The sequence below is a fragment of the Loxodonta africana genome, chromosome 4, assembly GCF_030014295.1.
Source record: "Loxodonta africana isolate mLoxAfr1 chromosome 4, mLoxAfr1.hap2, whole genome shotgun sequence".
NCBI lineage: Eukaryota > Metazoa > Chordata > Mammalia > Proboscidea > Elephantidae > Loxodonta > Loxodonta africana.
In genome coordinates this window covers 26,718,941-26,739,981 of record NC_087345.1, presented here as the reverse complement: position 1 = coordinate 26,739,981, position 21,041 = coordinate 26,718,941, and the positions used below count along the sequence as shown (strand labels likewise).

At 42.7% G+C, this 21,041-nt stretch overlaps 1 protein-coding gene across 1 annotated transcript in view; it reads right to left on the bottom strand.

Moving 5' to 3' along the window:
• The window catches only part of NT5DC3 (5'-nucleotidase domain containing 3), a 68,005-nt gene that overhangs the window by 36,184 nt on the left and 10,780 nt on the right, over positions 1-21,041 (bottom strand). The window contains exon 2 of the mRNA XM_003405299.4: positions 7,176-7,360. Coding sequence (XP_003405347.1) covers positions 7,176-7,360 — 185 coding nt within the window. The remainder of the gene's footprint in view (positions 1-7,175; positions 7,361-21,041) is intronic.

Here is a 21,041-nt window from a genome sequence, read left to right as displayed (position 1 = left end):
TTTGTCATCTGATGTGATTTTTCTATGTATTGTAAATCCTGCCTCTATGATGTTAATGAGGCAGGATTAGAGGCAGTTAGTTAATGAGGCAGGACTCAACCTACAAGATTAGATTGTGTCTTAATCTCTTTTGAGATATAAAAAGAGAGAGGCAAGCAGAGAGACAGAGAGGACCTCATACCACCAAGAAAGCAGTACTGGAAGCAGAGCATGTCCTTTGGACCCAGGGTCCCTGTGCTGAGAAGCTCCTCAACCAAGGGAAGGTTGATGACAAGGACCTTCCCCCAAAACCGACAGAGAGAGCCTTCACCTAGAGCTAGCTAGTGCCCTGAATTCAGACTTCTAGCCTACTAGATTGTGAGAGAATAAACTTCTATTCATTAAAGCCATCTGCTTGTGATATTTCTGTTACAGCAGCACTAGATAACTAAGAAGTTAGGGTCAAGAAACTTGCCCAGGATCACACACCTGGAGAGTGGTCAAGCCCGTATTTGAACCCAGGTCTGTGGCATGCCAAAGCACACCTCAAACCACCATGAAGTCAACTCGGAACTGACTCTGAGACACCACAGTGGACACTCACCACCTCCCCGCCAAAGCAGCACCTGCCACCTCAGAGAGTCTCAAAAATTTTGATTAAAGGATTCAGGATTAAGGGTGGAATGCTGAGCATTTTAGCTGAGAGAGGGTGCATGAATAAGAAAGAGTACCTAGGCCAACTGGCATAACAAAGTTTATTAAGAAACTATTCTGTATCCCACTTTGGTGAGTGGTATCTGGGGTCTTAAAAGCTAGCGAGCTGCCATCTAAGATGCATTAACTGCATCAGGAACAAAAGAGAATGAAGAACACCAAAAACACAAGGAAAATATAAGCCCAAGAGGCAAAACGGGCCACATAAACCACAGACTCCATCAGCCCGAGACCAGAAGAATTGGATGGTACCTGGCTACCACCAAAGATCACCCTGACACGGAATACAACAGAGAGTCCCTGATGGAGCAGAAGAAAAGTAGGGTGCAGAACTCAAATTCTAGTAAAAAGGCCAGAATTAATGGTCTGACTGTTAATGAGACCTCTAATGAAGGTATGGAGCCCTGGTGGTACAGTGGTTAAAGAGCTTGGCTACTAACTAAAAGGTCAGCAATTTGAATCTGCCAGCCATTCCTTGGAAAGCCTATGGGGCAGTTCTACTCTGCCCTATAGGGTCCCTATGAGACAGAATTAACTGGATGGCAACAGGTTTTTGTTACTATTATATTTAATCTGTGTATCAGCCCTACAAATGGATGTCTCTGTTTTACAGTTGAGGAAACTGAGACTTAAAGAGTTAAGCCTTTAGCTGAAGGCCACAGGCCAGTAGGAGGCAGAACCAGGCTTTGAACTCAAATCTGTTTGCTTCCAAGCACAGGTGCCCTCTCCTCTACTCCATGCTGCCCATTGCAGGGCTGATCACACCTTCCTGTTCTACTCAGTGGGTTTATTGTTCAGATGAAAATAAAATATTCATGAAAATTAAACATTTATAAAATTTCAGGGGTGGAGAGAGGTGAAACAGATGGAAAAAATAAAAGGTGCAATGATGGTGATTAGGAAAGCTTCCAGATTTAAGACTATTGAAATCTCATTTCCATTATGTCTGTTTGTTACTTTGAGAAATGTTATAACTCTAATTATACCAGGCATATTAATAGATTCAATTGTGCTTACGCAGATTTTTCTCTTGCTCCAATTAAACAAAATAATTCTTCCAAGTTGGATGCCACTTTTCCTGCCAAGACTAACTGCACTTTATATGCCTGTAGAGATGGAAAGATGTCTGCTTTTGAGACACACAGTAAATCTGCAATTTTGCATCTTTCTAAAAGCAAATGTGAAAGTTCCAGCTCCTTCAATTACTCTTTTTTTACAAGAACAAATTTTTTCTTTAATGTAAATAATATAGGGCAATGACTGTCTCTGTTTTCATTTCACATGCCTGCCAAGGAAGAGAAGGGAGTGTGTGATTCTTGATTTCACCCCCCAAATGTGTACCTTTATCTAAAAAAAAACCAAACCTCTTGTCATCAAGCTATTAGTAGTAACAACTAATACTGATTCAGTGCTTTCTATGTGCCAGGCACTTTACCTTTATTAACTCATTTAACGATCACAAGAACACTGCAAGGAAAGTACTCTCACTATGCTTATTTTAAAGAGGAGGACACTGAGGCCCAGAGAAATTCGGTAAGTGGCTCAAGATCACACAGGAAATAAGTGGTAAAAGCCAATATTTGAAACTCAAGTGCCTTGCTTTTGGCACGTAGCTGACAATCAAGAGATGGTGCTGTTTTAAAATGACCTTCATCTTATAGATGATACCAAAGTCACAGAAAATGAGGTCAGAAGATCCTGGACTAGAATACCCAACACCAATTCAATACCCCTTCAGCTCGATCTCCCAGCAGAATGGGGAAGAGATGGTGTAGACTGTCTGATGGGCGAGCAAAGGCATAACCACTTAGTTCTTAACTCCCCATTCCCCTTACGGTCAAGAGAAAGGACCACAGATTTGATGGAAGAGAAGTATGTGTCTGGAACAAATGGAGACATGCAGCTGGATGGCTAGATAGTTTCACAATTGGTAAAGTGCCATAGGCTGGCTGTTGGATTGATTAAAGGCAGAAGAAAAGGTTATTTTTGGAAAACACCATTTCTGCATTTTGGAAGAGGACAAAATGGGTTGCTTATTAACTCCACTGATAACAAAAAGCTGATGGGATCAGGGATAGACTAGATCAAATGGTCATCACCTAAAACTAAGGGAAACTTTTGGTGCATCAGTATAATAAAAGTACGGCGTCCAGAACCAGGGAGGTAGTAGTCTCCCTCTATGCCACACTGGCCAGGCCCCATTTGCAGTAACATCTTCAGTTCATGGCCTCACATTTGGGAGGGACAAACCACAGCAGAAAGGAAGGGATCAGGGTAATGAAAAGAACGGAAAATAAGACAAATAGTTGGGAAAACTAAGAATGAAAAGCCTGGGAAGAGAAGTCTTGGAGGGCATAATAAGGCTTGTCTCTACAATACCCAACCCATTATATATCTGGTACTCAAAGAGTCAAATATAAAACGATCAGTGCCTTAGGCTGGGTTCTCTAGAGAAGCAAAACTAATAAAGCATATAAATATATAGAGAGAGAGATGTATATCGAGGAAACAGCTCACGCAATTGTAGAGGCTAGAATGTCCCAAGTCCATGGATCAGAATAGAGGCTTCTCCCGATTCACATGGCTGCAGGTGCTGGCGAACTCAAGATCAGCAAGTCTGAAAGCAGGGCTCTTGCTCATAGGCTGTGAAGATCCAGAAATCCTAAGATCAGCAGATAAGCTGATAGCTCAAGTCCCAAGAACTGGAGGTCAGACGAATAGGAGGCAGCCACAGGATCCAGAGTGAGGAAAAAGCTACAAAGTCTGCTTATATTCGGATGCAGGCCACACCCTCAAGGAAACTCCTTTTCAACTGACTGGCTACTCACAACAGATCCCATAATGGGAGTGATCACATATAAACACTGAGAATCACGCCCCAGCCAAGCTGACACACAATCTTAACCATCACAGTCAGTTTCCATGATTTGGGTCTCTAGGTTACTCACATCCACCCACTCCACCCACCCTAAGTCCACCTCTGCTGGTATGGTGGATTAATTACTTTTGTGTGTGGCCTTTATAGCCATGTCTCATAACTTCCACCTAGGTGATACAGTAATTGTGGTATACCAAGGGGATTGGTCAGCTTTGCCTTAAGAGAGAGCCAAGTCCAGAGCAAAGAGGAGAGCCCACCACCACCAAGGAAGGAGAGACCTGCAGGAGACAGCACAGTAGGCTTCCTGGCAAGAAAGCTGAGTGCCTTTGGGCAGAGACCAAGGGCCAGGGAGAAGTCTACACCTGACTCACAAATTTGGGACTTGCCACCCTCCAAAACTTCATGAGCAATTTCCTTTATACGTTCCGTGAGTTCTGTGAGTCACTGCAAGAAATTAGGGAACCCAAAGACAGTAGGGAGAGTACTGAGGCGAGAGGGAGCAGTTGATGTTAGAGATGATGGAGTGGTACAGCAGCTTGGAAAAGTTAGACATTTGGGACATCTTTAACCTCTGCCTCGTAGGAATCAGCTTTATGCTGATCCTTATAAAAGAAATTATTCATTTAGCTGGCAAACTCCTTCAAGGCTTGGCTGAAATACTACCTTCTCTGTCATGTCCCTAGCTCCCTCAGGCAAAGTTAGTTGTTCCAACCATCCTGCATGCATCCCTAGCTCTCTGTTCAGATCTCTATTGAGCCCTCCCCCAGGTAGCATCATAATTTTTCTACCCAACTGGCTACCTCTCCCATTAGACTGTTGGTTCTCCAAGGGCAGTACCTGTGTCCTATTCCCCTTTATCCTCCCTGCTTCTATTACAGAGCTTAGCACAGAACCAAAGGAAAAAAAAAAAACCTTTGCTATCGAGTCGATTCTAACCCATAGCGACCCTATAGGACAGAAGAGAACTGCCCCATACAGTTTCCAAGCAGCAGTTGGTAGATTCGAACTGCCGACCTTCTGGTTAGCAGCCAAGCTCTTAACCACTGTGCCACCAGAGCTCCAAGACATTGAAAATATGCTTTATATAACAAAGCAGTTCAAATCAGTGCTAAGGGTAAAACACTGCCTATCATTTGAGGAATCCCTTCTAACCAGCAATTGCCAGGCTTTCACTTCACCAGGCCTAGGGGGAATTATGTCACTAATCTGTAAGCAATGAGAACACAGACATCTGCAGCTGAGTCTGCCTTAGTTATCTAGTGAGTGGCTATAACAAACAGAAGTTTATTCTCTCAGTCTAGTAGGCTAGAAGTCTGAATGCAGGGCACCAGCTCCAGGGGAAGGCTTTCTCTCTCTGTTGGCTCTGGCAGAAGGTCCTTGTCATCGATCTCTCCAGGTGGAAGAGCTTCTCAGAGCAGGGACCCTGGGTCCAAATGACATGCTATTTTCCTGGCTCTGGTTTCGTGGTCCCCCGTCTCTTTGTTCGCTTCTCCCTTTTATATCTCAAAAGAGGCTGACTTAAGACAAAACCAAATCTTGTAGATTGAGTCCTGCCTCATTAACATAACTGCCTCTAATTCTGCCTCATTAACATCATAGAGGCAGGATTCACAACACATAGGAAAATCATATCTGATGACAAAACAGTGAACAATCACACAATACTGGGAATCATGGCCTAACCAAGTTGATATACATTTATTGGGGGACACAATTCAATCCATAACATTCTACCCTTTGGCCTTCAATATTCATGTCCTTGCCACATGTAAGAAACATTTGCCCCATCATATCATAGCAAAAGTCTTAAATCAACTCCAAGTTCAAAATCTAAAAATTCCTCTTCATCTGTGAAATCCAGAATACAAGTTATTTGCTTCCAAAGTACAATGGTGGGACCAACACAAGGTAGATATTTCCATCAAAAATGGGAGAAACTAGAGGGAAAGAAGGCATAACAGGCACCAGGCAAGTCAGTAGAACACATTACATTAGCCCTCAAGTCTTGAAAATAATCCCCTGTTCTCTGAGACCATTTACACGATGACCCTGCCCTTCAGACTCTAGGTATTGGCCATACTCTCTGGATTCTGAGTGGAGGACCCTGGGCCCTGGGCTTCAGCTCTTCCTTCCAGGCCCACTGGAATAACAACTCTGCTCCCTCGACTTTGGGTGACCCCATTCTCCTAGTCCATCTGAGTGGCGACTCCACCCTTGGACACCCAGGCAGCTCTGCTTTCTGTGTTCACCTCTTCAGCTTCTGCTTCCTGGTTCCTTGGCCTCTTGGCTCCTGGGGCATCATCACCCACATCTGGCCCATTCCAGCAAGTGTTCCAAAGCTCTGTAGCTCTACCAATAAGTGCCTGGAGACACCCCAATCCAGCAGTAAACTTCAGCCAGAAGGCACTCTGCTCTTCTGCTCCTTGGGTCAGCAAGGCTAGCTCCACCAATAAGTGCCCATGGGCATCTCACTCTGCCAGGAAACCTCCTGCACAAAGGCACTCAGCTCTCTCGCTCCAGGGGCTGACTCCAGTGCTGTCTCATGCTAGTCTCCTGGTTCTGCTGCCACGATTTCTCTGCTGCTGCTGGTTCGCTGGTGCTGCTTCTTGCCATCTGCACCACCTCCAGTGTAACAGCTCTTCTCACTTCCTTCCAAGTCTTCAACAGAATTGTCTTTGACATCCATAATTCCACCAAAAGTCTCTTCATGGCTATCCAGGCTTTTACTGCTGGGCAATTTAAAACTCTTCCAGTCTCTCTTCATTCACAGTTTCAAAACCATTTCTACGTTTTAGATACCTATTACAGTGGCACCCCACTCTCTGGCACCAAATCCTGTCTTAGTCATCTAGTGCTGCTATAACAGAAATACCACAAGTGATGGCTTTAACAAACAGAAATTTATTCTCTCGATAAATGAAAGTTTATTCTCTTTAATTCAAACAGAATTAGACTAGATGTCCAAATTCAGGGCACCGTCTCCAAGGGAAGGCTTTCCCTCTCTGACAGCTCTAGTGGAAGGTCCTTGTCAACAATCTTCCCAGGTTGAAGAGCTTCTCAGTGAAGGGACCCCAGGTCCAAAGGATGCACTATTTTCCTGGCTCTTGTTTCTTGGTGGTATGAGACCCCCTGTCTCTTTGCCTGCTTCTCTCTTTTATATCTCAAAAGAGACTGACTTAACACAAAACCTAAGCTTGTAGATTGAGTCCTCCCTCATTAACATAACTGCCTCTAATCCTGCCTCATTAACATCATAGAGGTCTGGTTTACAACACATAGGAAAATCACATCAGATGACAAAATGGTAGATGATCACACAAACCTGGGAAACATGGCCTAACCAAGTTGACAAACATTTCTGGGGAATACAATTCCATCCATAACAGTCTCCATTAACGCCTAACTTAGGGCATCTTTTACCAGAGACAGCTGAAGATTTTTTTAAAAACAACTATCTTAAAGATATAGTCAAAGTCTACTCACTCATTCTGCAACAACTTACTAAATGACTTCTGTGTGCCAAGCAAGGGGTAACAGCTCAAGGCTGTTCTTCAAATGTCTAAGCAAAAAGGGGAGGAAGACCCAAATGTCCCTGTGATCTTACCCGGTGTTCGTTGATGAGAAGGTCCCGAGCAGCATTAAATATCAATGTGTGGAGGTGCTTTGAATAAAACACCAAAGTGTAATCATAATCAAAACCATAGATCTCAATATCCGACAGGCTCATTTCATTGTTGGAGAAAATGGCATCTGGATTCAACAGGTTGCTCATAATTGAAGGAATCAAATCTAGAAGAAAAAAACACATTACACCATGTAATAAATAAAAGCGAGCATGATTTTTAAATAAAATGAGTAAACTAAAGTACAAGAATAACTTGCTTCACCTTGAAAGATTACACTAAGTGAAAGAAGCCAGTCATAAAGGACCACATACTGTATGATTCCATTTATACGAACTGTCCAGAATAAGCAAACCCGGAGACAGAAAGCAGATTAGTGGTTGTCAGGGGGAGGGGACTTGGGGAGAAATGGAAAGTTATGGCTAATGGATTATAAATTTTTTTTTTAGAGTGATGAAAATGTTCTAAAATTGATTGTAGTGATGGTTACACAACTCTGTGAAGATACTAAAAACCACTGAATGGTGTACCTCAAATAGGTGAATTGTGTTGTATGTAAATATGTCAATTAAGCTATTATAAAAACAGAGTGATTTGCTTCAACATTACAAAAGATGTGCTTTGCTTAAAAAATGAAACATGATAATTATAGAGATTTTAGGTGATAAAAATGTATGAACGGGAAAATTTAAATATCACATATCATCTCAACATCCACAAATAAAACTAGTAATATTTCATGTATTTGCTATCAATATTTTTCGTGTATAGATTTTACACAGGTGACCTCACACTGTATATACAGTTTTACATTGTGCTTTGCACATTTAATATTCTATCATGACTATGCAAACCCTGGTGTGGCGTAGTGGTTAAGTGCTACAGCTGCTAACCAAAGGGTAGGCAGTTCGAATCCGCCAGGCTCTCCTTGGAAACCCTATGGGGCAGTTCTACTCTGTCCTATAGGGTCGCTATGAGTTGTAATCGACTCGACAGCACTGGGTGGGTATCGTGACTATGGAGTCCCTGGGTAGTGCAAACAGTTAGCATGTCTGGCTGTTAACCAAAAGGTTGGAGGTTCTATTCTACCCAGAGGCACCTTGGAAGAAAAGCCTGACAATCTGCTTCCGAAAAACCAGTCACTGAAAACCCTAGGGAACACAAGTTTTTCTACTCTGACATACATGTGGTTGCCATGAGTCAGAGTCAATAACTCTCTGGTTATCATGACTGTACTCCCACATCATTAAAGAATTTCTGGAACTGTAACTCACCATTATATAAGATTTTGGTACATTAATGTGCCACAACCAATCTATTACTCTATACCATACACCTAGGTTTTTCCCTATTTTATAAAAATAACGCTGCAGTGAACATCTTCATAGGATAACTGTTGTCTGCCTTTTAGATTATTTCCTTCAGGTGATATATTAGAAGCAGGACAGACTCCTAGCATTACCATTATAACCTGACCCTATAAATGGCAGTAAATCTCCATTAGTCAGGAAAGACTGCCTTAAACCAGTCGAAACCAGATTTGAGCCAGCTGTTACCATTAGGTGACCTCAACAGAAGACGCACCAGCAGGTGAAACAAATCAGAAGGAAAATCTTCAACCGGGCCCTATTCCAAAGTGAGAGGTCTGACAAGAACCACGTCACCTCCTGTTTCCTGGCTGCCATAATTCTTGCAAAGCATCCTTTCTAGGGAAACTTTGGTGGTGTAGTGGTTAAGTGCTACGGCTGCTAACCAAAAGGTCAGCAGTTCAAATCCACTAGGCACTCCTTGGAAACTCAATGGGGCAGTTCTACTCTGTCCTGTGGGGTTGCTATGAGTCGGAATCAGCTCAATGGCAACGGGTTTGGTTTTTGGTATCTTTCTAAATTTTTCCTCCTCAGTACACCTGCACGGCCACCATCTTGCTGCCCAAACCATACATAAGCCCTCCTTCCCCATAGCTCGGGGAGTTGGATCTGAGGAACTTCAGTTACTTTCTCTTTCTCAGAGACCAGTATCCAGACTACTGGCAGGTCTGAGCGCACCAGACGAGGACCCACCTTCCCGTATTCGGCAATACCATCAGGGTCCACTGGCTCCAGTGACAGTTTTTGAGTTTCTTTTTTGAGTAGTTCTATTTGTAAGAACTGCTATTTCATGACTTTTATTCTTTCTTAAAGGTCTTCCAAAAATTCATTCTACCTTACAATTACCATATGAATCCACTGGATCTTTCCAAAAATCTAAGATGCGATATGGATCTTAGTGATCTTATTTTGCCTATATCCTGAAATACTTTCCTATTTTATCATTCTAGGAATAACTTCATCATTAAAACAAACAAACCAGTTGCTATCAAGTCAATTCCAACTCACAGAGACCCCATGTGCACAGAGCAGAACTGCTCCAAAGGAGTTTCTTGGCTGTAATCTTTATGCAAGCAAATCACCAGGCCTTTCTTCCATGGCATCGCTGGGTGGATTCAAACCGCTAACTTTTAAGTTAGTAGTCAACTGCAAACCATTTCCGCCACCCAGGGACCTAGTTTTATCATTACCCATTAATTACTCCTATCTTTAATAAAAAAAAAAAAAGAAAGCTAGAAAATGATGGGATCACCTAAGATGGTACAATAGTGAGATAAATCATCGTTACAACATCATCCTTCAGTTTTCTCATTGCATTGCCCAAAGTATCACATCATTTTTCAGGAAGGACTACAAGAAGCCTGAAGGTACATCTTTGGAGTCATTTTTTAGCTTTCACAGAACACAGTTGAGAATTCATGTCATTTTTCATTTTCTACCCCTAAAGGCAAAAAAAGAAGAAAACTGACAGAAGACATTTCACAATTATTAGATGAGTCAGAAGATGAATGCCAAGATGCAGACAGTAGCTCTCTAGAGTCTAATGATGACAGAGAAATTGATTATATAAGTGAAATCTCAGACTTTATGAATCTTCACTCTCTGACCATATCCTAAATGAAATTAAGGATCAAACACTGAACAATATATTTCTGAAGACAAAAAGGAAATACGATATTCTCATCCAGTTAACCGTTTAAAAGGTAATCAATTATCAGGAAGAATTTCATCATGCAATATTGTATGACAAGAACATGAACCATCCTATTTTGATGTTTGTGCACCAAAAGTTACTTGAAACAATTCAAAAGTAGGCAAATGCCTAAGACAGGTGCCTTTTGTAGGTACGTGCAAAACAATGAACATATACACACAAAAATCAAACTGTCCATATCTACGGTTGTTGTTCGCCATCGAGTCAATGCTGACGCATGGTGACTCCATGTGTGCACAGTAGAACTGCCCCAGAGTTTTCAAGGCAGTGATCTTTCAGAAACAGACTGCCAGGCTCCTCTGTGTGAGTTCGAACCACTGACCTTTTGGATAGTAACCAAGCCCTGAACCATTTGTGCCACCCAAGGACTCCTCCATATCTTATTACTCCCACATTACTAAGAACGACCACCTTACTGTATTATAATAGCTAGAATTTATCAGGCACTTGTCATGCACTAGTGTCCCGAGTGGTGTAGTAAACGGTTAATGAGCTTGACTGCTAACCAAAGGTTGGCGGTTCGAGTCCACCAGAGGTGCCTCAGAAGAAAGGGCTAGTGATATACTTCCAAAAATTAGCCACTGAAAGCTCTGTGGAGCAAGGTTCTACTCTGACACACAGGGCTGCCACGAGTCAGAACCGACTCCACGGCAACTGAGTTTTCTTACCATGCACTACATACAATCATAAACACTTTATAGTATCTCATTTGATCCTTACAATAACCTTGTGAAACAAATATTACATTATCCCATTTCATAGATGAGGACACTTGACGCACAAAGAAATTATATAACTTGCTGAAGGACACATAATCACTAAATGGCAGAACTGGGATTTGAACCAGAAATCCAGCTCCAAAACTGATGTTCTTGACTCCCTTTCCCACAGTTATAAGAATCCACCAGCATTTGTGAAGGGTGCATTTTTTTCTAAAATAAAACATAGTCAACTGTCATGGATTCAATTATGTCCCCCCAAAAATGTGTGTATCAACTTGGTCAGGTCATGTGTGGTTGTCCTCCATTTTGTGACTGTAATCTTATGTTGAGAGGATTAGGGTGAGATTGTAACCCCACCCTTACTCAGGTCAGCTCCCTGACCCAAGGTAAAGGGAGTTTCCCTTGGGTGTGGCCTGCACCACCTTTTATCTCTGAAGAGATGAAAGGGAAGCAAGCAGAGAGTTGGGGCCCTCATACCACCCAGAAAGCAGCACCAGGAGCAGAACGCGTCCTTTGGACACACGCAGAGTCCCTGTGCCTGAGAAGCTCCTCAACCACGGGAAGATCGAGGACAAGGACCTTCCTCCAGAGCCGACGGAGACAGAAAGCCTTCTCCTGCAGCTGGTGCCCTGAATTTGGACTTGTAGCCTACTCGACTGTGAGAAAATCAATTTCTCTTTGTTAAAGCCACCCACTTGTGGTATTTCTGTTATGGCAGCACTGGATGACTAAGGCATCAATACTTCATTATTTCAGTGCTTACTACAAAGTCTACAGTGCTTCTGCTTTGCCTTCTCTTCTCTCCGCCTATGAAGGGCCCACAGTACCCACTTCTACTCTAAGGTGTCAGCTGAGATATCTAAGAGGCACTTCTCATGCACGGTGGAGCTCCAATCAGGGGACTGTGGCATGAGCAAAGGCTTGGGTCCCAGCCACTGAGACATGTCGTAAGCATCATCTCAGAAAGCTCCTTCTACCTTTGGGGCATGGACCCCGTTGGAAACCTGACAGAACCTACGAGCCCTCTTCCAGAAAAATGCACGTGAAGATTTTGCATAAAATTTCATGGGGTTTTTGACCCCTGCAGCCTATTCATGGTGCCCAGTTAAATTCCCACATTTCCCCTGCCAGTGAGTGGATTCCAACTAACTCATAGCAACCTTATAGAATAGAGCAGAACTGCCTCACAGGGTTTCCAAGGCTATAATCTTTACAGAAGCAGACTGCCACCTCTTTCTCCCATGAAGTGGCTGGTGAGTTCAAACCACCAACCTTTCGGTTAGCAGCTGAGGGCTTAATCACTGTGCCACCAGGGCTCCTTAGTTCCCACGTTAGACTTTCTTTAAACCAAGCCTTTCTAACCCCACAAAGAATTTCCAAGCCAATGAATGCAAATGTATGAATGAATAAATTAATTTTACTCCCACTGACAACCTCAATGAGGCTGAGTCTATTAAAAATCCAAACAGTCAAGATTCACCAACAATTTCATTTCCTTGCTGGTTTCTTTTGCCAAAATCAGTAAGATAATGACCTCGTTTTTATTTTCCTTTTGCAAAAAAAGGCAGATCTGAGGATGCTAAACATACACTAACATTCCAAGAAACTTGAAGACAGTTCAGAAGAACTAGTCCTGAAGAAGGGGAGAGGAAAGCTGTCCCCAGCTCTCTGGTTATCTACCGTCAAAGATCTGGCCTTGAGTAATTGATGGGCCCCTGGCGATGATGCTATTTTCTGAGGATGAGCACACCACACTGTCCACACGAAGCAAGTGATGCAGGATTACTTACTGAGTGACCAAAAGCTCCACTTTCACAAATGACCTTTCCAAGGGAAGTGTTAACAGTGTGTTTAAATTAAAAGTTTAAATTTAGAAATAGAGTTGGCAATCAGTTCTAGCTCCCTTTCTACTGCCAGGGAAGCATATGTGATGCCCTCAAGGAAAAACTCCTTCGACGGAAAACCAAGAGTAGTCAGCACATCTCCGAAAGCTGCACGGTAATTTCCCCCGCTACAGCAAAGGCCAAGCTTTATTAATCACGTGTGCCATCACCTGAAAATGTGAATGCTTCACTCGTCATCCTCAAATAAACACAAGGAACAAGAGCAGAAGCTGAGAAGTGATCTCAACGCCCCATGCAACCATCTCAAAAAAGCGTTTAGAGCAACATGAATAATCACAGGGTAAAAGAATGCCAGCTACTCTCCAAAGAGAAACACTCTGTCTAAACTTTAGACTCTAAAGTATAAACTGAACACCCTTTGACTAATCAGTTATGTACTTTCCCAAGGCAGAAACAAGAGCGGGAACAAATTTAGAAAATGAATGCCTTTTGGATAATGGATGATGGCAGCAAGACTATACAATTATTACAAAAAAAACAGAAAGCCAGCTCTGTTGTTCATTTAACCAAAGCGCAGACCAGAAAGTAGTTCCAACGCTGCCACTTTGAGCTGGAAGCTGTGTGCTTTCATCTGACGGTACAGCAAAAGAAAAGCCCACAGGCACTGTCAGAGCTTCCATTTTTCATCTTCAAATTCCACGGAGCATCAGAAAATGTTGTGAACACCTATAGGAAAAGCTTGTAAGCCTTGGGCGTTGTTTTTTTTAAGACTACTATGGAAATAAAAGGACAGATAGTTCAATCAACAAATGGGCCAAGGACATGAGCAGATGCTTCACCAAAGAGGACATTCAAGGGGCCAACAAATACATGAAAAGATGTTCGCAATCATTAATCATCAGAGAAATGCAAATCAAAACTACAATGAGATGCCACCTCACCCCCACAAAATGGCACTGATTTTACACAAGAAACCAATAAATGCTGACAAGGCTGTGGAAGGACTGGAACGCTTACACATTGCTGGTGGGACTGTAAAATGGTGCAACCACTATGGAAAACAGTATGGTGCTTCCTCAAAAAGCTAGACGTAGAAATGCCTTATGATCCAGCAATTCCAGTCCTAGGTATTTATCCTAGAGCTATAAGAGCAGTGACAGGAATAGACATCTGCACACCTATGTTCATTGCAGCATTATTCTCAACAGCAAAAAGATGGAAACAACCTAAGTGCCCATCAATGGATGAATGGATAAACTGTGGTACATACACACAATGGAATACCACACAACTATAAAGAATAATGAGGAGACTGCAAAACATCATATAATATGGATGAATCTGGAGGACATTGTGCTGAGTGAAATAAGTCAATCACGAAAGGACAAATATTGTATGATCCCTCTATTAAAAAAGTCAAGAATAGATATATACACAGAAAGCACAGTTCTTTGATGGTTATCCGGAATGGGAGGGAGGGTGGTAGTAATCACTTTCTAGATAGTAGATGCTTGTTACTTTTGGTGATGGTAAAAGCAAGACCAAATACAGAGAATGTAAGCATAACTTAACCAAGGCAAACAAGACACTAAGAAGTACATGAGAAAAAGGGACAATTTTGGAAAATGCTGTAACATATACAATTTTGCAAAGCCAAAAATAACCCAAAAGTGTATGTGTGGTCATGTAGGTAGATATGGACGCATGTATGTGTACAGAATGGCATATGGGAGTAAATGCATATGCATGTATAGGTGTAACTGTCCAAAAAAAAAACCAAACCCATTGCCGTTGAGTCAATTCTGATTCATAGCCAGGCATATGTAAATACACATTTGTGTGAGCTACATATGTATCCACATATATAACCAACCACATAGGCGGTACAATTACGGAGGCTTCCCAGACACACCCAAACAACTTGTGAAAATGGTTCACCGGGTCAAAAGTCTTGGGAACATAGTGTCATGGGACTACTTAGTCAACTGGCATAACATAGTACACCAAAGATAATGTTCTGCATTCTGGTTTGGTGAGTAGCGTCTGAAATCTTAAAAGCTTGTGTGCAGCCATCTGAGATACAAACATTGATCTCTACTCAAATGGAGGAAACCCTGGTGGCATAGTGGTTAAGCGCTACAGCTGCTAACCAAGAGGCTGGCAGTTCAAATCCACCAGGCGCTCCTAGGAAACTCTATGGGACAGTTCTACTCTGTCCTATAGCGTCGCTATGAGTCAGAACCAACTCGACGGCAGTGGGTTTTACTCACGTGGAGCAAGAGAGAGTGGAGGAAAACAAAGAAGAAACTAGTGGGCAAAACTAACAGCCCACATGAACCACAGCCTCTTCTAACCTGAGACCAGAAGAACTAAGTGGTGCCTGGCTACCACTACTGACCCTTCTGAACAGGGACACAATAGAAGGTCCCAATTAGAATGGGAGAAAAATATAGAACAAAACTCAAATTCCAAAAAAAAGGCGAGACCTAAGGGCGGCTTGAGAAAACAAAAGTTAAGTATTATAATGACATGTGCAAAGAGCTGGAGATGGAAAACCAAAAGGGAAGAACACACTCAGCATTTCTCAAGCTGAAAGAACTGAAGAAAAAATTCAAGCCTCGAGTTGCAATAGTGAAGGATTCCGTGGCAAAAATATTAAACGATGCAGGAAGCATCAAAAGTAGATGGAAGGAATACACAGAATCATTATACCAAAAAGAATTAGTCGATGTTCAACCATTTCAAGAGGTGGCACATGATCAGGAACTGATGGTACTGAAGGAAGAAGTCCAAGCTGCTCTGAAGGCATTGGCTCCAGGAATTGCTGTAATATCAATTGAGATGTTTCAACAAACCAATGCAGCGCTGGAGGTGCTCACTTGTCTATGCCAAGAAATACGGAAGATAGCTTCCTGGCCAACTGACTGGAAGAGATCCATATTTATGCCTATTCCCAAGAAGGGTGATCCAAATGAATGTGGAAATTATAGAACAATATCATTAAATCACACACAAGCAAAATTTTCCTGAAGATCATTCAAAAACGGCCGCAGCAGTATATCAACAGGCAACTGCCAGAAATTCAGGCCGGTTTCAGAAGAGGACGTGGAACCAGGGATATCATTGCTGATGTCAGATGGATCCTGGCTGAAAGCAAAGAATACCAGAAGGATGTTTACCTGTGTTTTATTGACTATGCAAAGGCATTCAACAGTGTGGATCATAACAAACTATGGATAACACTGCAAAGAATGGGAATTCCAGAACACTTAATTGTGCTCATGAGGAACCTTTACATACATAAAGAGGCAGTTGTCCAGATAGAACAAGGGGATACTGATTGGTTTAAAGTCAGGAAAGGTGTGCGTCAGGGTTGTATTCTTTCACCATACCTATTCAATCTGTATGCTGAGCAAATAATACGAGAAGCTGGACTATATGAAGAAGAACAGGGCATCAGGATTGGAGGAAGACTAACAACCTGTGTTATGCAGGTGACACAACCTTGCCTGCTGAAAGTGAAGAGGACTTGAAGCACTTACTAATGAAGATCAAAGACCACAGCCTTCAGTTTGGATTGTACCTCAACATAAAGAAAACAAAAATCCTCACAACTGGGCCAATGAGCAATATCATGATAAATGGATAAAAGATTGAAGTTGTTAAGGATTTCATTTTACTTGGATCCACAATCAACAACCATGGAAGCAGAAGTCAAGAAATGAAAACACGCATTGCATTGGGTAAATCTGCTGCAAAGGAGCTCTTCAAAGTGTTGAAGAGCAAAGATGTCACCCTAAAGACTAAGGTGCACCTGACCCAAGCCATGGTATTTTCAATCACGTCATATGCATGTGAAAGCTGGACAATGAATAAGGAAGACCGAAGAAGAGTTGACGCCTTTGAATTGTGGTGTTGGAGAAGAATATTGAATATACCATGGACTGCCAAAAGAACAAACAAATCTGTTTTGGAAGAAGTGCACCCAGAATGCTCCTCAGAGGCAATAATGACGAGACTGTGTCTTACATACTTTGGACATGTTGTCAAGAGGGATCAGTCCCTGGAGAAGGACATCATGCTTGGCAGAGTACAGGATCAGCAGAAAAGAGGCAGACCCTCAACGAGGTGGATTGACACAGTGGCTGCAACAGTGGGGTCAAGCATAACAACAATTGTAAGGATGGCACAGGACTAGGCAGTGTTTCGTTCTGTTGTGCATAGGGTCGCTATGAGTCAGAACCAACTTGACGGCACCTAACAACAACATATAAATGTCTGAACGATTCAAATAAAGTTCTCAAAGCCTAGATGACATTCAATATCTGATTCAGAGACTTAAAAAGAACCTCAATCTTACCCACTGTTAGAAACCTGAAGTTGGAGGGGCTGTGGAGGATAAGGGACATTGGCCATCAGCTGGTCCAGCCTCTTCTGGGGACACTAGGAAGACTTGCCCCAGTCATTCCCAGGGAGCCAAGACAGGCTTAAGGCCCTGACAGGCTCCTCAGGAAGCACCTCCTGTGGACAAGCCATGTTGTCTCTTGTCTCCCCTTACTGAATGGACTTGGACTCCTCAGGCTGGGATCATGAACCTGACAATGGCTTCCATCGTCCTGGCCTCTGCCCCTCTGAGCCAGGCCCACCTGACCACAGGGTCTGGGGCCGGGAGGAGGCAGTGGAGGTGGTGGTGGGGGGGGACCCAGGACCAATGATTTTGCATCACTCATCCTTTAAGAAAAGCCTACACCTGTGTCTGCATGTCTTCCTCCAAAAACTTCTGGGAACACTTCTAAGGCCAACCAGAGCAAAGGAAAACTGTCTACCCCCACACATGCTCCATTTGGAGCCCCAAATACCAGCTGTATCTGTACTGGTTCACAATAGACTCTCACATATTTGAAATCAGGAACCAAACCATGTTACCGAGAATATGATCAACGAGAAACACCAAAATATACTTGAAAATACTTAAAAGTTGAACTTTTTTGGTAACACGTACCACAGTCCCAGAGAAATTAAGATGACATTTTTTTTGTTGATCTAATCAAGTCAATTATGTTTTTACTTTTTAGTATATGCCCTAGAATATACTAGAGCATCTAGCTGTTCTCCTAGAATAAAGAAACATAGCTCTGAAGAGCCCAAAGAATAAAAGGAAGGAAAACAAAGAAGAGTGGAGAAAGAACCAATTTTTTTCTAGAGAATTTTAGAGGTTACAAACAACAGGGAAAAAGCCTCCCAAAAAACAATCAAAAAAAACAAATCAGTTGCTGCCAGTGGATTCCAATTTCTGGTCACCCCATGTGTGTCAGAGCAGAACTGGCTCCAAAGGGTCTTCAATGTCTCATTTTTCATAAGTAAATCACCAGCTCTTTCTTCTGAGGCACCTCTAGGTGGACTCAAACTGCCAACCTTTCAGTTAATAGCAAATTGCTTAACTGTTTGTGCCCCCCCAGGACTCCTTAGAAAGCCTCCATTTACCCTCATATGCCACCCAGCTTTCTGTGAATCTTCCCAGCATTCAGAGGACCAATAAGTCATTCGAGTGACTAATGCTACGGCAATGTGCCTAGACCTCACGTCATGTTCACCCCAACCTTGGAAGTAGGGCACTAGTTATATGATCATCCCCACTTCTATTCCAATGTTATTAGATATGGTTAGGTTCACTCAATGATTCTGCCAATAATTAGTCACAGTAAGAGAAATAGAGCTGAGTAGAAAGTGTGACTTTGAAGGCCTGGGTGAGACAGGTAATCAGAACACTGGGCTACTATAGAACTACGTGAGGCCTTAGAGATTTAAATCCAACTATTTCACCCAAAGGAGCCCTGATGGTGCAACAGCAAGTGCTCGGCTGCTAACCGAAAGGCTGGTGGTTCAAACCTCTCCAGCGACCCTGTGGAAGAAAGACCTGGCCATGTACCCCTGTAAAGGTTACATCCTAGAGAACTCTGGGGGGCGGTTCTACCGCCACATGGCTTCACTATGAATCAAAAATCAACAGCACTTAACATTTTTACCCAGAAAATATCTTCCCTGATCTTCATTCAGATGTAAATCATTTTTACTTCTGCAATAGTCCGATGACAGATGGCGGGAAGAAATCAAGCGTCCAAGGTATTCTTTTCACAATTAAAGGAGGCCACCTCTGGGGTTATCTGCCCAGCACACCCCAACCCTTATGCAAGGACTGATCCTCCACCACTTCTAAATACATGGCTATTGCAAGAATTCCATGGGACCTGCCCCACTCCTCCAGTCATAATTGTTCATCCAGGGGGGACTACCTTACTGCCTCAAGCAGGGCCACTCCTAGTGTCCCACCTCCCAGCCACAGCTGATTGTTCCTGGGGCGCATACCTGCCTCAACCCAGGCTAAGCTGAGCCCTTCCCTTCTTTCTTTGTCTTTATTTCACAGCTCTACTGAGGTTTAACTGTTGTATAGTAAAATACACACATTAAAGTGTGCAATTTGACACGTTACCTCTGAAGCCATCATCACAATGAAGATAATAAGCATATCTTCCATCCCCAACCATTTCCTCGCCCCCTTTGAATTCCACCCACCCCCTTCCTATTCCTGCCCATCCCCAGGCAACCACTGGTCTGCCTTTGATCAGATTAGTTAACCACTGGTCTGCCTTTGATCAGATCAGTTTGCTTTTTTGTGAATTTTATATAAATGGGATCGTATGGCAAGTAGTCTTTTTGTAAACTGGTTTTCCTACTTACAATTTTTTGTAAGAAATTTTTTAAATAAGCATATTTATCGCACACCTACCACGTGTCAGACACTGTAGAGGGCATGGGGATTATTGTTGTTAGCTACTACAGAGTCAGCTCCGACTCATGGCGACCTTATGAATAACGGAATGATACCTGGCTCAGTCCTGCACCATCTTCATGATGTCTGGTATACTTGAGACCACTGTCAGAATCACTGAGTATTTTGAGTGCCTTCCAACCCAAAGGGCTCATCCACCAACACTCTATTAGACGATACTCTATTGTAACACATAGGGTTTTTAACTGGCTAATGTTCAGAAGTAGATTGCCAGGTTTTTTCCTTCTAGTCGGTCTGAGTCTGGAAGCTCCTCTGAAACCTGTCCACCATGGGTGACCCTGTTGGTGTTGGAAATACTGGTGGCATAGCTTCTAGTATCATAGGAACACACAAGCCACCACACACTGACCAACTGACAGAAGGGCGGTGGACTGGGGTCATGAAGACCAGTAAAGCACAGGCTCTGCCATGAGCAGGATCACAGGCAGCAGGAGATCAGCAAACATCACACCAATACAATGAGATAAGAGGAACTTAATAACGGAATCCCGTACAAAGGCCTGGGCATGCCCCCCGCCCCCCCAAAGCCAAAAACCAAACCCACTGCCGTCGACTGGATTCCAACTCATAGCAACCTCACAGGGCAGAGTAGAGCTGCCCCAGAGAGTTTCCAAGGAGTGCCTGGTGGATTCAAAATGCCAACCTTTTGGTTAGCAGCCATAGCACTTCACCACCACACCACCAGGGTTTCCATGACCCCAAAGGATGAGCCAATTCAGAAGTTATTTTTATTGCATCTATTAACCTAAAGGGAAACTTTCATTTTTCCATAGTTTATATATTTTGCACCAACACCATATTCAGGGAAAAACAATTCATGGCAAATAGAATTACTCATCTGTGTAATTAATAATGCATATGACATTTATTCTACTCCCACTAAGAGTTAAAATTATACCTGTTGTTGCTCTGTAATATCTGTAATTCTGACTACTCCTTAGAAATCTATCAAACTTCCTCAAGTTCCAAAAATAAAACTATATGCAACAGTGTTCAAATTAAAACTATATAAATACAGACTAATAGCCCACGAGAACCACAGCCTCTTCCAGCCTGGGACCAGAACAACTAGGTGGTGCCTGGCTACCACTACCAACAGTGCTGACCAAGGACACAATACAAGGTCCCAGTGAGAATGGGAGGAAAATGTAGAACAAAACCAAAACTTCTAAAAAAGGCCAGATTTATTGGACCAATAAAGACTAGAGGAACCCCTGAGACTATCGCCCTAAGAGACTCTTAGAACTTGGAACTGAAGCCACTCCCAGTGGTCACCTTTTTATTAAAATAAGAGATTTCCTTATAAACAATATCACCCGTGAATACTGAGCTTCCTTAAATTAATCAACC